Raw genomic sequence first — 14,690 nt, forward strand, 5'->3', positions numbered from 1 at the left:
ACGAGGCAGTAGGGATGACCAGGGATGTTCTCTGTTTAGTGAGTCCACCACATTAGAGGCAGTAGGGATGGCAGTAGGGATGGCAGTAGGGATGACAGTAGGGATGACAGTAGGGATGGCAGTAGGGATGACAGTAGGGATGACCAGGGATGTTCTCTGTTTAGTGTGTCCACCACATCAGAGACAGTAGGGATGGCAGTAGGGATGGCAGTAGGGATGGCAGTAGGGATGGCAGTAGGGATGGCAGTAGGGATGACCAGGGATGGCAGTAGGGATGACAGTAGGGATGACCAGGGATGGCAGTAGGGATGACAGTAGGGATGACCAGGGATGTGAATTAGACAATTTTCCTGTCCTGTTAATCATCCAAAATGTCACGAGGACTTTTGGTTGTCAGGGGAAATGGAGTAAAAAGTACATTATTGTCTTTAGGAATGTAGTGGAGTAAAAGTAAAAGTTGTCAAAAATATAAATAGTAAAGTACAAATACCCCCAAAACGACTTCAGTAGTACTTTAAAGTATCTTTACTTCAGCACTTTACAACACTGGTTAATTCACTGCATAAAACTACGTTTGGAGATGTATACAAATTGTCAGTCTTATCAAATACATTTCTAATTAAGAATTAAAACGTTTCAAAGTGTTAAAAAACAAACAAAATAATTGTATTAAATGCAGAACATACAAGGCACAAACCATTTGGAATGTGATATTCTTCTTATGGTCATGATCGTACAGGTACACACACACACACACACACACACACACACACACACACACACACACACACACACACACACACACACACACACACACACACACACACACACACACACACACACCTTCTCATCCAATAGAGGCAACCAATAAAGTACAATTGATCAATTTGAAAGGCATCAATAATTGTAATTTATCAAAGTCTAATTGAGCAAGCAAATGTATGCAATAATATATGATATGTATTAATGTGTATAAGAAGAACATTTAAAAGCAAAGTTGCAATAGTGTAAGTATCTCATCAGTCTAAGGATATTTGACACGTCCTACTAACACCTATGTAAATCAAATCAAAACATTCCATAGGTATTAGATATACAGTTATATCTCTGGACAGGCTAAGTGCTATTTCCTCCATATTGCTTCCACCTATCCACACACACTGACTCCGGTGAGGGCTTCCCAATCCTGGTCCAGGGACCCAAGGCGGTACACGTTTTGTTTTTAGCTTAATTCAACTAATAAACTTCTCATCAAGCATTTGGTTGAATCAGGTTTGTGAGTGCGAGGGCAAAAAACAAAAATGTGCCCCCCTTAAGGGTCCGTGGGACCAGGATTGGGACACATGGGTAGGGGCTTGGAAAGGATTTGGAATTTTGATTTGGAACACAAACAGGAAGTTAAGTGCTGAGAGGGTGGGGCTGCTTTCCTTACATCACTTCCTGAGAAGTGATTTCCCGTCCTCCAGTTCCTCTGTGTACGTTGGCTCTGAAGGGGTTATTAACACACAGAGCAAACCTGTTAAAACAGACCCAGAATAAAAGGTAGTGTGTGTGTGCTAGCTGTTCCTGTAAACTTCCAGTCATTATGCTAACACTAGTTAGCAATGGGCCTGAAACTACCTTCAAACTGCACACAGAGACATTCAAATGTCCATTAGTGATAGAAACCACAAACCTACTCCAAACCTACTCTAGACTTGATCAGTGTCTACAGATACCTTCAACAACATAAAAGTCGTTCACACAGCAGCATCTTCAAAGTGGAAAAGCATAAGAGATCGGTTCTCATGCTTGGTTAAAAAAAGGGGATTGACAACCTGTCAACTGCTTGACAGCCAATCAATTGGTGAGGGGGCGGGACATTCTTGGCCACTGCTGTACCCTGATTGGTCCAGATCCATACCAATCATTCTGATTTCAGTGTCAGGGTCCGTTGAGTCGAGTGTAATCGGTGAACTCAGCAGGGATTGGTTCAAGACAGCATAAAAAAAAATATATATATATATATCACTGTTCTCGTCTGTGATTGGTTGGTTGTAGTGTCAGTCACTGAGTGCTACCCGATAGGATGGTTAGTGCCGCCTCCACACTGGCGGTGTGTCTAAGATCCGGCAGGTCTGCTGCCAACAGGACCTCCAAGACCGAATACTGAGAGAGGGAGACCGAGGGAAGAGAAGAGAGACAGAGAGAAGAGAAGAGACAGTTGCAATCAGTCTGATTATACTTCATCATTGTTGGTCAACTAATGTACCTGCAGGCCAGAACACACCTGCAGGCCATAACACACCCAGTCAGTCAGTACCTGCAGGCCAGAACACACCCAGTCAGTCAGTCAGTACCTGCAGGCCAGAACACACCCAGTCAGTCAGTACCTGCAGGCCAGAACAGTACCTGCAGGCCAGAACACACCCAGTCAGTCAGTCAGTACCTGCAGGCCATAACACACCCAGTCAGTCAGTCAGTACCTGCAGGCCACAACACACCCAGTCAGTCAGTACCTGCAGGCCAGAACACACCCAGTCAGTCAGTCCCTGCAGGCCATCAGTCAGTCAGTACCTGCAGGCCATAACACACCCAGTCAGTCAGTACCTGCAGGCCATAACACACCCAGTCAGTCAGTCAGTACCTGCAGGCCAGAACACACCCAGTCAGTCAGTACCTGCAGGCCATAACACACCCAGTCAGTCAGTCAGTACCTGCAGGCCAGAACACACCCAGTCAGTCAGTCAGTCAGTCAGTACCTGCAGGCCAGAACACACCCAGTCAGTCAGTCAGTACCTGCAGGCCAGAACACACCCAGTCAGTCAGTCAGTACCTGCAGGCCAGAACACACCCAGTCAGTCAGTCAGTACCTGCAGGCCATAACACACCCAGTCAGTCAGTCAGTACCTGCAGGCCAGAACACACCCAGTCAGTCAGTCAGTACCTGCAGGCCATAACACACCCAGTCAGTCAGTCAGTACCTGCAGGCCAGAACACACCCAGTCAGTCAGTCAGTCACCTGTCAGGCCAGTCAACAGGCACCCAGTCAGTCAGTCAGTACCTGCAGGCCATAACACACCCAGTCAGTCAGTACCTGCAGGCCAGAACACACCCAGCCAGTCAGTCAGTACCTGCAGGCCAGAACACACCCAGTCAGTCAGTACCTGCAGGCCAGAACACACCCAGTCAGTCAGTCAGTCAGTCAGTCAGTCAGTCAGTACCTGCAGGCCATAACACACCCAGTCAGTCAGTCAGTACCTGCAGGCCATAACACACCCAGTCATCAGTCAGTACCTGCAGGCCATAACACACCCAGTCAGTCAGTACCTGCAGGCCATAACACACCCAGTCAGTCAGTCAGTACCTGCAGGCCAGAACACACCCAGTCAGTCAGTCAGTCAGTCAGTACCTGCAGGCCAGAACACACCCAGTCAGTCAGTCAGTCAGTCAGTACCTGCAGGCCAGAACACACCCAGTCAGTCAGTACCTGCAGGCCAGAACACACCCAGTCAGTCAGTCAGTACCTGCAGGCCATAACACACCCAGTCAGTCAGTCAGTACCTGCAGGCCAGAACACACCCAGTCAGTCAGTACCTGCAGGCCATAACACACCCAGTCAGTCAGTACCTGCAGGCCAGAACACACCCAGTCAGTCAGTACCTGCAGGCCAGAACACACCCAGTCAGTCAGTCAGTACCTGCAGGCCAGAACACACCCAGTCAGTCAGTACCTGCAGGCCAGAACACACCCAGTCAGTCAGTCAGTACCTGCAGGCCATAACACACCCAGTCAGTCAGTCAGTACCTGCAGGCCATAACACACCCAGTCAGTCAGTCAGTACCTGCAGGCCAGAACACACCCAGTCAGTCAGTACCTGCAGGCCATAACACACCCAGTCAGTCAGTCAGTACCTGCAGGCCATAACACACCCAGTCAGTCAGTACCTGCAGGCCATAACACACCCAGTCAGTCAGTACCTGCAGGCCATAACACACCCAGTCAGTCAGTACCTGCAGGCCAGAACACACCCAGTCAGTCAGTCAGTACCTGCAGGCCAGAACACACCCAGTCAGTCAGTCAGTACCTGCAGGCCAGAACACACCCAGTCAGTCAGTACCTGCAGGCCATAACACACCCAGTCAGTCAGTCAGTACCTGCAGGCCATAACACACCCAGTCAGTCAGTCAGTACCTGCAGGCCAGAACACACCCAGTCAGTCAGTCAGTACCTGCAGGCCAGAACACACCCAGTCAGTCAGTCAGTCACTCAGTACCTGCAGGCCATAACACACCCAGTCAGTCAGTCAGTACCTGCAGGCCAGAACACACCCAGTCAGTCAGTCAGTACCTGCAGGCCATAACACACCCAGTCAGTCAGTCAGTACCTGCAGGCCAGAACACACCCAGTCAGTCAGTCAGTCAGTCAGTCAGTCAGTCAGTCAGTCAGTCAGTACCTGCAGGCCAGAACACACCCAGTCAGTCAGTCAGTACCTGCAGGCCATAACACACCCAGTCAGTCAGTACCTGCAGGCCAGAACACACCCAGTCAGTCAGTACCTGCAGGCCAGAACACACCCAGTCAGTCAGTACCTGCAGGCCAGAACACACCCAGTCAGTCAGTCAGTACCTGCAGGCCATAACACACCCAGTCAGTCAGTACCTGCAGGCCAGAACACACCCAGTCAGTCAGTCAGTACCTGCAGGCCAGAACACACCCAGTCAGTCAGTCAGCAGGCCAGAACAGGCCAGAACACACCCAGTCAGTCAGTCACCCTGCAGGCCAGAACACACCCAGTCAGTCAGTACCTGCAGGCCATAACACACCCAGTCAGTCAGTACCTGCAGGCCAGAACACACCCAGTCAGTCAGTACCTGCAGGCCATAACACACCCAGTCAGTCAGTACCTGCAGGCCAAACACACCCAGTCAGTCAGTACCTGCAGGCCATAACACACCCAGTCAGTCAGTACCTGCAGGCCATAACACACCCAGTCAGTCAGTACCTGCAGGCCATAACACACCCAGTCAGTCAGTACCTGCAGGCCATAACACACCCAGTCAGTCAGTACCTGCAGGCCAGAACACACCCAGTCAGTCAGTACCTGCAGGCCATAACACACCCAGTCAGTCAGTCAGTACCTGCAGGCCATAACACACCCAGTCAGTACCTGCAGGCCATAACACAGTACCTGCAGGCCAGAACACACCCAGTCAGTCAGTCAGTACCTGCAGGCCATAACACACCCAGTCAGTCAGTACCTGCAGGCCAGAACACACCCAGTCAGTCAGTACCTGCAGGCCAGAACACACCCAGTCAGTCAGTCAGTACCTGCAGGCCATAACACACCCAGTCAGTCAGTCAGTACCTGCAGGCCATAACACACCCAGTCAGTCAGTACCTGCAGGCCAGAACACACCCAGTCAGTCAGTACCTGCAGGCCAGAACACACCCAGTCAGTCAGTCAGTACCTGCAGGCCATAACACACCCAGTCAGTCAGTACCTGCAGGCCATAACACACCCAGTCAGTCAGTCAGTAACACACCCAGTCACCTGCAGGCCATAACACACCCAGTCAGTCAGTACCTGCAGGCCATAACACACCCAGTCAGTCAGTACCTGCAGGCCAGAACACACCCAGTCAGTCAGTACCTGCAGGCCATAACACACCCAGTCAGTCAGTACCTGCAGGCCATAACACACCCAGTCAGTCAGTACCTGCAGGCCAGAACACACCCAGTCAGTCACCTGCAGGCCAGAAACACACCCAGTCAGTCAGTCAGTACCTGCAGGCCAGAACACACCCAGTCAGTCAGTCAGGCCATACCTGTCAGTCAGTACCTGCAGGCCAAACACACCCAGTCAGTCAGTACCTGCAGGCCATCAGTCAGTACCTGCAGGCCATAACACACCCAGTCAGTCAGTCAGTACCTGCAGGCCAAACACACCCAGTCAGTCAGTACCTGCAGGCCAGAACACACCCAGTCAGTCAGTACCTGCAGGCCAGAACACACCCAGTCAGTCAGTCAGTACCTGCAGGCCAAAACACACCCAGTCAGTCAGTACCTGCAGGCCAGAGAAGATGAGTCCGACCCCTCGTAGTTTGAACTGTCGTAGCAGGTCCCTGAGCTCGTTGACAACTGTATAGTCTACAGTATTGACATGATGACAGTCCAGGACCACTGACCTAGGAGGAGAGGCTGAGGGAGATGGAGGGGGAGAGGAGAGGGGGGGGGGCACGCACAAGAGGAGGAAAGATTAGTCTCCCTAGGCAGACAGATTGCCTCCCACATTAACAATGTTCCAGCATTCCAGAATACACACACTCTCTCTCTCTTACCCTGCAGTGCCTGAGTGTATAGGACAGTGTTGAGGTACTCTGTGGAGGGGAAACTGAGTCCACTATCTAACTCCATCACCAAAACACCATGATCACACACCTGTACACACAGAGAGAACACGCACACACACCTGTTACACACAGAGAGAACACACACACACCTGTTACACACAGAGAACACACCTGCTACACACAGAGAGAACACGCACGCACACCTGTTACACACAGAGAGAACACACACACACACCTGTTACACACAGAGAACACACCTGCTACACACAGAGAGAACACACACACACCCGTTACACACAGAGAGAACACACACACACCCGTTACACACAGAGAGAACACACACACACCCGTTACACACAGAGAGAACACACACACACCTGTTACACACAGAGAGAACACACACACACCCGTTACACACAGAGAGAACACACACACACCCGTTACACACAGAGAGAACACACACACACCCGTTACACACAGAGAGAACACACACACACCCGTTACACACAGAGAGAACACACACACACCCGTTACACACAGAGAGAACACACACACACCCGTTACACACAGAGAGAACACACACACACCCGTTACACACAGAGAGAACACACACACACCCGTTACACACAGAGAGAACACACACACACCCGTTACACACAGAGAGAACACACACACACCCGTTACACACAGAGAGAACACACACACACCCGTTACACACAGAGAGAACACACACACACCCGTTACACACAGAGAGAACACACACACACCCGTTACACACAGAGAGAACACACACACACCCGTTACACACAGAGAGAACACACACACACCCGTTACACACAGAGAGAACACACACACACCCGTTACACACAGAGAGAACACACACACCTGTTACACACAGAGAGAACACACCTGTTACACACAGAGAGAACACACCTGTTACACACAGAGAGAACACACACACACCCGTTACACACAGAGAGAACACACACACCTGTTACACACAGAGAGAACACACACACCTGTTACACACAGAGAGAACACACCTGTTACACACAGAGAGAACACACCTGTTACACACAGAGAGAACACACACACACACCTGTTACATACAGAGAACACACCTGCTACACACAGAGAGAACACACACACCTGTTACACACAGAGAGAACACACACACACACACCTGTTACATACAGAGAACACACCTGTTACACACAGAGAGAACACACACACCTGTTACACACAGAGAACACACAGAGAGAACACACACACACACCTGTACACACAGAGAGAACACACACACTTGTTACACACAGAGAGAACACACACACCTGTTACACACAGAGAGAACACACACACCCGTTACACACAGAGAGAACACACACACACAGAGAGAACACACACACCCGTTACACACAGAGAGAACACACACACACCTGTTACACACCTGTTACACACAGAGAGAACACACACACACTGTTACACACAGAGAGAACACACACACACCCGTTACACACAGAGAGAACACACACACACACCTGTTACACACAGAGAACACACCTGTTACACACAGAGAGAACACACCTGTTACACACAGAGAGAACACACCTGTTACACACAGAGAGAACACACCTGTTACACACAGAGAGAACACACCTGTTACACACAGAGAGAACACACCTGTTACACACAGAGAGAACACACCTGTTACACACAGAGAGAACACACCTGTTACACACAGAGAGAACACACCTGTTACACACAGAGAGAACACACCTGTTACACACAGAGAGAACACACCTGTTACACACAGAGAGAACACACCTGTTACACACAGAGAGAACACACCTGTTACACACAGAGAGAACACACCTGTTACACACAGAGAGAACACACCTGTTACACACAGAGAGAACACACACACCTGTACACACACCTGTACACATAGAGAGAACACACACACCTGTTACACACAGAGAGAACACACACACCTGTACACACAGAGAGAACACACACACCTGTACACACAGAGAGAACACACACACCTGTTACACACAGAGAGAACACACACACCTGTTACACACAGAGAGAACACACACACCTGTTACACACAGAGAGAACACACACACCTGTTACACACAGAGAGAACACACACACCTGCTACACACAGAGAGAACACACACACCTGCTACACACAGAGAGAACACACACACACCTGTTACACACAGAGAGAACACACACACCTGTTACACACAGAGAGAACACACACACACCTGTTACACACAGAGAGAACACACACACACCTGTTACACACAGACACAACCCATAGTATTATGCACACACACACAAATGAATGCATGCACGCACACATACACATTACCTTTATGCTGGGCCTGGCTACATTGTAGAGCAGCATGAGTCCAGAAACAACTACACCTCCCACAATGCCGTACTGCACCTCCCAGAAACTCAACAGGAAGGTGATCAGGAACGGCACCAGATCAAGCTCTAAGACACACACACACAGATTTGAAAACACACACACACATTTGAAAACACAAACACACACCCACACACACACACATTTGAAAACACACTGACACACAAAGATGTAAAAACTGTGAGACAAACACACAGATTCAACACAAACGACTCACTGCGTATCCTCCAGAACTGCATGACGACACGGTAGTCGACCAGGGGAGCCACAGCACAGATGATGACTGCTGCCAGAGAGGCTTTAGGGATGTAGTAGAATGCTGGCATCAGGAAGGCCAGGGACAACAGCACTACCACACCTCAACACCAGACAGATACCACACATTAATTACAGTATACTAACTACTACACTTCAACATCAGACAGATACCACACATTAATTACAGTATACTAACTACTACACCTCAACACCAGACAGATACCACACATTAATTACAGTATACTAACTACCACACCTCAACATCAGACAGATACCACACATGAATTACAGTATACTAACTACCACACCTCAACACCAGACAGATACCACACATTAATTACAGTATACTAACTACCACACCTCAACACCAGACAGATACCACACATTAATTACAGTATACGAACTACCACACCTCAACACCAGACAGATACCACACATTAATTACAGTATACTAACTACCACACCTCAACACCAGACAGATACCACACATTAATTACAGTATACGAACTACCACACCTCAACACCAGACAGATACCACACATTAATTACAGTATACGAACTACCACACCTCAACACCAGACAGATACCACACATTAATTACAGTATACTAACTACCACACCTCAACACCAGACAGATACCACACATTAATTACAGTATACTAACTACCACACCTCAACATCAGACAGATACCACACATTAATTACAGTATACTAACTACCACACCTCAACACCAGGGGGCGTCAGACACTACACAATAATTACAAGTGTACTGCAGTATTTACTAGTGTACTACAGTAAATAACTATACTACAACAACATTGCAGTACAGTACAGAGAGAGCGAGAAAGATGGATGGATAGGAGAGAGAGAGAAAGATGGATGGATAGGAGAGAGAGAAAGATGGATGGATAGGAGAGAGAGAGAAAGATGGATGGATAGGAGAGAGAGAGAAAGATGGATGGATAGGAGAGAGAGAGAAAGATGGATGGATAGGAGAGAGAGAAAAGATGAATGGATAGGAGAGAGAGAAAAGATGGATGGATAGGAGAGAGAGAAAGATGAATGGATGAATGGATAGGAGAGAGAGAAAGATGATGGATAGGAGAGAGAGAAAGATGATGGATAGGAGAGAGAGAAATGGATAGATGGATGGATAGGAGAGAGAGATGGAAAGATGGATGGATAGGAGAGAGAGAGAAAGATGGATGGATAGGAGAGAGAGAGAAAGATGGATAGGAGAGAGAGAAAGATGATGGATAGGATGGATAGGAGAGAGAGAGAGAATAGGAGATGAGGAGAAGAGATGAATGGATAGGAGAGAGAGAGAAAAGATGAATGGATAGGAGAGAGAGAAAGATGGATGGATAGAGAGAGAGAATGGATGGATAGATGAATGGATAGGAGAGAGAGAAAAGATGAATGGATAGGAGAGAGAGAAAGATGGATGGATGGAGAGAGATGGATGGATAGGAGAGAGAGAAAGATGGATGGATAGGAGAGAGAGAAAGATGGATGGATAGGAGAGAGAGAAAGATGGATGGATAGGAGAGAGAGAAAGATATGGATAGAGAGAGAAAAGATGGATGGATAGGAGAGAGAGAAAGATGGATGGATAGGAGAGAGAGAAAGATGGATGGAGAGAGAGAGAAAGATGGATGGATAGGAGAGAGAGAAAGATGGATGGATAGGAGAGAGCGAGAAAGATGAATAGATGGATGGATAGGAGAGAGAGAGATGGATGGATAGATGGATGGATAGGAGAGAGAGAAAGATGGATGGATAGGAGAGAGAGAAAGATGGATGGATAGGAGAGAGAGAGAAAGATGGATGGATAGGAGAGAGAGAGAAAGATGAATGGATAGGAGAGAGAGAGAAAGATGGATGGATAGGAGAGAGAGAAAGATGAATGGAGATGGAAAGATGGATGGATAGGAGAGAGAGAAAGATGGATGGATGGATGGAGAGAGAGAAAAGATGGATGGATAGGAGAGAGAGAAAGATGGATGGATAGGAGAGAGAAAGATGGAAAGATGGATGGATAGGATGGATGGATAGGAGAGAGAGAAATAGGAGAGATGGATGATGGAGAGAGAGAGAAAGATGAGAGAGAGAGAAAGATGGATGGATAGGAGAGAGAGAGAAAGATGAATGGATAGGAGAGAGAGAGAAAGATGGATGGATAGGAGAGAGAGAAAGATGAATGGATAGGAGAGAGAGAGAAAGATGAATGGATAGGAGAGAGAGAGAAAGATGGATGGATAGGAGAGAGAGAAAGATGAATGGATAGGAGAGAGAGAGAAAGATGGATGGATAGGAGAGAGAGAAAGATGGATGGATAGGAGAGAGAGAAAGATGGATGGATAGGAGAGAGAGAAAGATGGATGGATAGGAGAGAGAGAAAGATGAATGGATAGGAGAGAGAGAGAAAGATGGATGGATAGGAGAGAGAGAAAGATGGATAGGAGAGAGAGAAAGAGAAAAGGGAGTGATATTTGTAGTAAATTCTGTCTTACCAGTGACTATGCCTCCGGCTGGTGTACACACCCCTGTCTGGGAGTTCACTGCAGTCCTGAACACACAGGAAACACACAGACATTAGTGTTGTCACCATGTCAGTATTTTCCATGGCAAAAAAATAAAACACTAAGCAGACTAAACTCCTTTAAAACGTACTTTTTGTAACATATTGTGTGGTACAACTTGCAAAATAAACAAATGTGATTCTGGGTGAAAACATTAGGACTGTTTGAAGAGCTTCAGTCTGCTTCATGTTGTGTTTCCTTTGTTTCCTTACTTCCTAGTATCACCATACTGGTGTCATGGCAACACTAATGCACACACACCTTCCGAAGCTTCCTGTGACCGGATAGGCTGAGACGAAGGATCCCATAATGTTGGTTAGACCAATAGCAAACAGTTCCTGATTGGCATTGATCCTATAGTCATTCTGACTGGCTGGGGATTCAAATCAAACTTTATTCAAAGTGCATTTAAACTCACTTAAAAGCAAAGAAGATAGAGAAACAGAATAATTATGCAAGATTTTAAGATATTCCATCCTCAATGTGACTTCTCTGGTCAAATAAATAACAATAATAAAATAATAATAAACATTTAACAACACACGTTGGTACAGAAAGAGCGCACCATTAACATCGCGCACACACACACACACACACACACACACACACACACACACACACACACACACACACACACACACACACACACACACACACACACACACACACACAGCTCTCACCGAAGGCTTTAGCGATGGCAATGCTCTCCAGTACTCCCATGAAGGGGATGACAGCCAGCCCTCCTCCAAAATCCTGCCACGGGATTGGTCAGAAGGGGTTTTCAATCACTCATATCCGAGATGTGATTGGACAACGGAGTTCTAATGACTAATTACTGTTCCCTGATTGGCTTAGCATACTGACCAAGAGCGACTGGGGACCTTTGCTGTAATAGCTTGTTACTTTTCACTGTAACCTAATTAGAAAACACATTACTGTGACAACTCAACACTAACAAATCAATACTGTAATATCATTGGTTCAGCTCGCTCTCCCCCTGCTCTCCCCAACGGTGATAACTACATTACGACACCCACTCTCCAGTGTCAACTCTGTATCCAAATTGGTCCGTCCACCTGCCACTCCCCCACCCTGTATCCCTATTGGTCCATCCACCTGCCACTCCCCCACCCTGTATCCCTATTGGTCCGTCCACCTGCCACTCCCCCACCCTGTATCCCTATTGGTCTGTCCACCTGCCACTCCCCCACCCTGTATCCCTATTGGTCTGTCCACCTGCCACTCCCCCACCCTGTATCCCTATTGGTCTGTCCACCTGCCACTCCCCCACCCTGTATCCCTATTGGTCCGTCCACCTGCCACTCCCCCACCCTGTATCCCTATTGGTCTGTTACTCACATCTATGATCTCTCCAAAGCTGATGCTGGTACCATTGGGCGTGGTCTCGGAGAGGGGAGGGGCTCTGAACGGCGGCAGGCCCTGGGATGTTTTCCCGGTAATGGTGAAGACCGGTGAGTCAAACGCGTTCCATGAGAACGCCAGGAAGGTCGCCGCCACTACGACCAACGCATTACGCACTGAGGTGGGGAGACACACACATTATACTCTCCCTCTCTCACACACACACACACACACACACACACACACACACACACACACACACACACACACACACACACACACACACACACACACACACACACCCCTCCCCCTACCGGTACTGACCGGTAGCGATGCCCCAGACCAGACTGTGAGCGGCCCGGGTGAGGAGGGCCTCCTGTTCTGACGGGGGTTCCAGGGTCCTCTTCATCCACTGCAACGTCACCAGCAGACACAGACACAGCAGACCTAGAACCACGTCTCCTATCCTACACACACACACACACACACACACACACACACACACACACATTACAACGATATTAAACACACACACACACGTTACAACATTACACACACACATTACAATGATATTACACAAACACACACACATTACACACACACACACACGTTACAACAACATTACACACACACACACACACACAAAAGTGTAGCCTACTGTAGGTCTACTCTACCTGGTCTCAGGTTTCCTGTAGAAGGTGTAGACCGGTCCTCTACTCTACCTGGTCTCAGGTATCCTGTAGAAGGTGTAGACTAGTCCTCTACTCTACCTGGTCTCAGGTATCCTGTAGAAGGTGTAGACCAGTCCTCTACTCTACCTGGTCTCAGGTATCCTGTAGAAGGTGTAGACCAGTCCTCTACTCTACCTGGTCTCAGGTTTCCTGTAGAAGGTGTAGACCAGTCCTCTACTCTACCTGGTCTCAGGTATCCTGTAGAAGGTGTAGACCAGTCCTCTACTCTACCTGGTCTCAGGTATCCTGTAGAAGGTGTAGACCAGTCCTCTACTCTACCTGGTCTCAGGTATCCTGTAGAAGGTGTAGACCAGTCCCCTACTCTACCTGGTCTCAGGTATCCTGTAGAAGGTGTAGACCAGTCCTCTACTCTACCTGGTCTCAGGTATCCTGTAGAAGGTGTAGACCAGTCCTCTACTCTACCTGGTCTCAGGTATCCTGTAGAAGGTGTAGACCAGTCCTCTACTCTACCTGGTCTCAGGTATCCTGTAGAAGGTGTAGACCAGTCCTCTACTCTACCTGGTCTCAGGTATCCTGTAGAAGGTGTAGACCAGTCCTCTACTCTACCTGGTCTCAGGTATCCTGTAGAAGGTGTAGACCAGTCCTCTACTCTACCTGGTCTCAGGTATCCTGTAGAAGGTGTAGACCAGTCCTCTACTCTACCTGGTCTCAGGTATCCTGTAGAAGGTGTAGACCAGTCCTCTACTCTACCTGGTCTCAGGTATCCTGTAGAAGGTGTAGACCAGTCCTCTACTCTACCTGGTCTCAGGTATCCTGTAGAAGGTGTAGACCAGTCCCCTACTCTACCTGGTCTCAGGTATCCTGTAGAAGGTGTAGACCAGTCCTCTACTCTACCTGGTCTCAGGTATCCTGTAGAAGGTGTAGACCAGTCCTCTAGACTCTACCTGGTCTCAGGTATCCTGTAGAAGGTGTAGACCAGTCCTCTACTCTACCTGGTCTCAGGTATCCTGTAGAAGGTGTAGA

General features: G+C 48.3%; 1 protein-coding gene across 1 annotated transcript in view; it reads right to left on the reverse strand.

Moving 5' to 3' along the window:
• Window positions 1-765: 765 nt before the first annotated feature.
• The window catches only part of LOC124029434 (sodium-independent sulfate anion transporter-like), a 17,263-nt gene continuing 3,338 nt past the window's right edge, over window positions 766-14,690 (reverse strand). The window contains exons 5-15 of the mRNA XM_046341139.1: window positions 13,300-13,442; window positions 12,973-13,151; window positions 12,294-12,366; window positions 11,875-11,986; window positions 11,545-11,600; window positions 8,990-9,130; window positions 8,713-8,840; window positions 6,321-6,420; window positions 6,047-6,180; window positions 2,061-2,148; window positions 766-1,486 (exon numbers count right to left, since the gene is read on the reverse strand). Coding sequence (XP_046197095.1) covers window positions 1,434-1,486; window positions 2,061-2,148; window positions 6,047-6,180; window positions 6,321-6,420; window positions 8,713-8,840; window positions 8,990-9,130; window positions 11,545-11,600; window positions 11,875-11,986; window positions 12,294-12,366; window positions 12,973-13,151; window positions 13,300-13,442 — 1,207 coding nt within the window. The 3' untranslated portion in view covers window positions 766-1,433. The remainder of the gene's footprint in view (window positions 1,487-2,060; window positions 2,149-6,046; window positions 6,181-6,320; window positions 6,421-8,712; window positions 8,841-8,989; window positions 9,131-11,544; window positions 11,601-11,874; window positions 11,987-12,293; window positions 12,367-12,972; window positions 13,152-13,299; window positions 13,443-14,690) is intronic.

The sequence above is a fragment of the Oncorhynchus gorbuscha genome, unplaced genomic scaffold, assembly GCF_021184085.1.
Source record: "Oncorhynchus gorbuscha isolate QuinsamMale2020 ecotype Even-year unplaced genomic scaffold, OgorEven_v1.0 Un_scaffold_6370, whole genome shotgun sequence".
Lineage (NCBI taxonomy): Eukaryota > Metazoa > Chordata > Actinopteri > Salmoniformes > Salmonidae > Oncorhynchus > Oncorhynchus gorbuscha.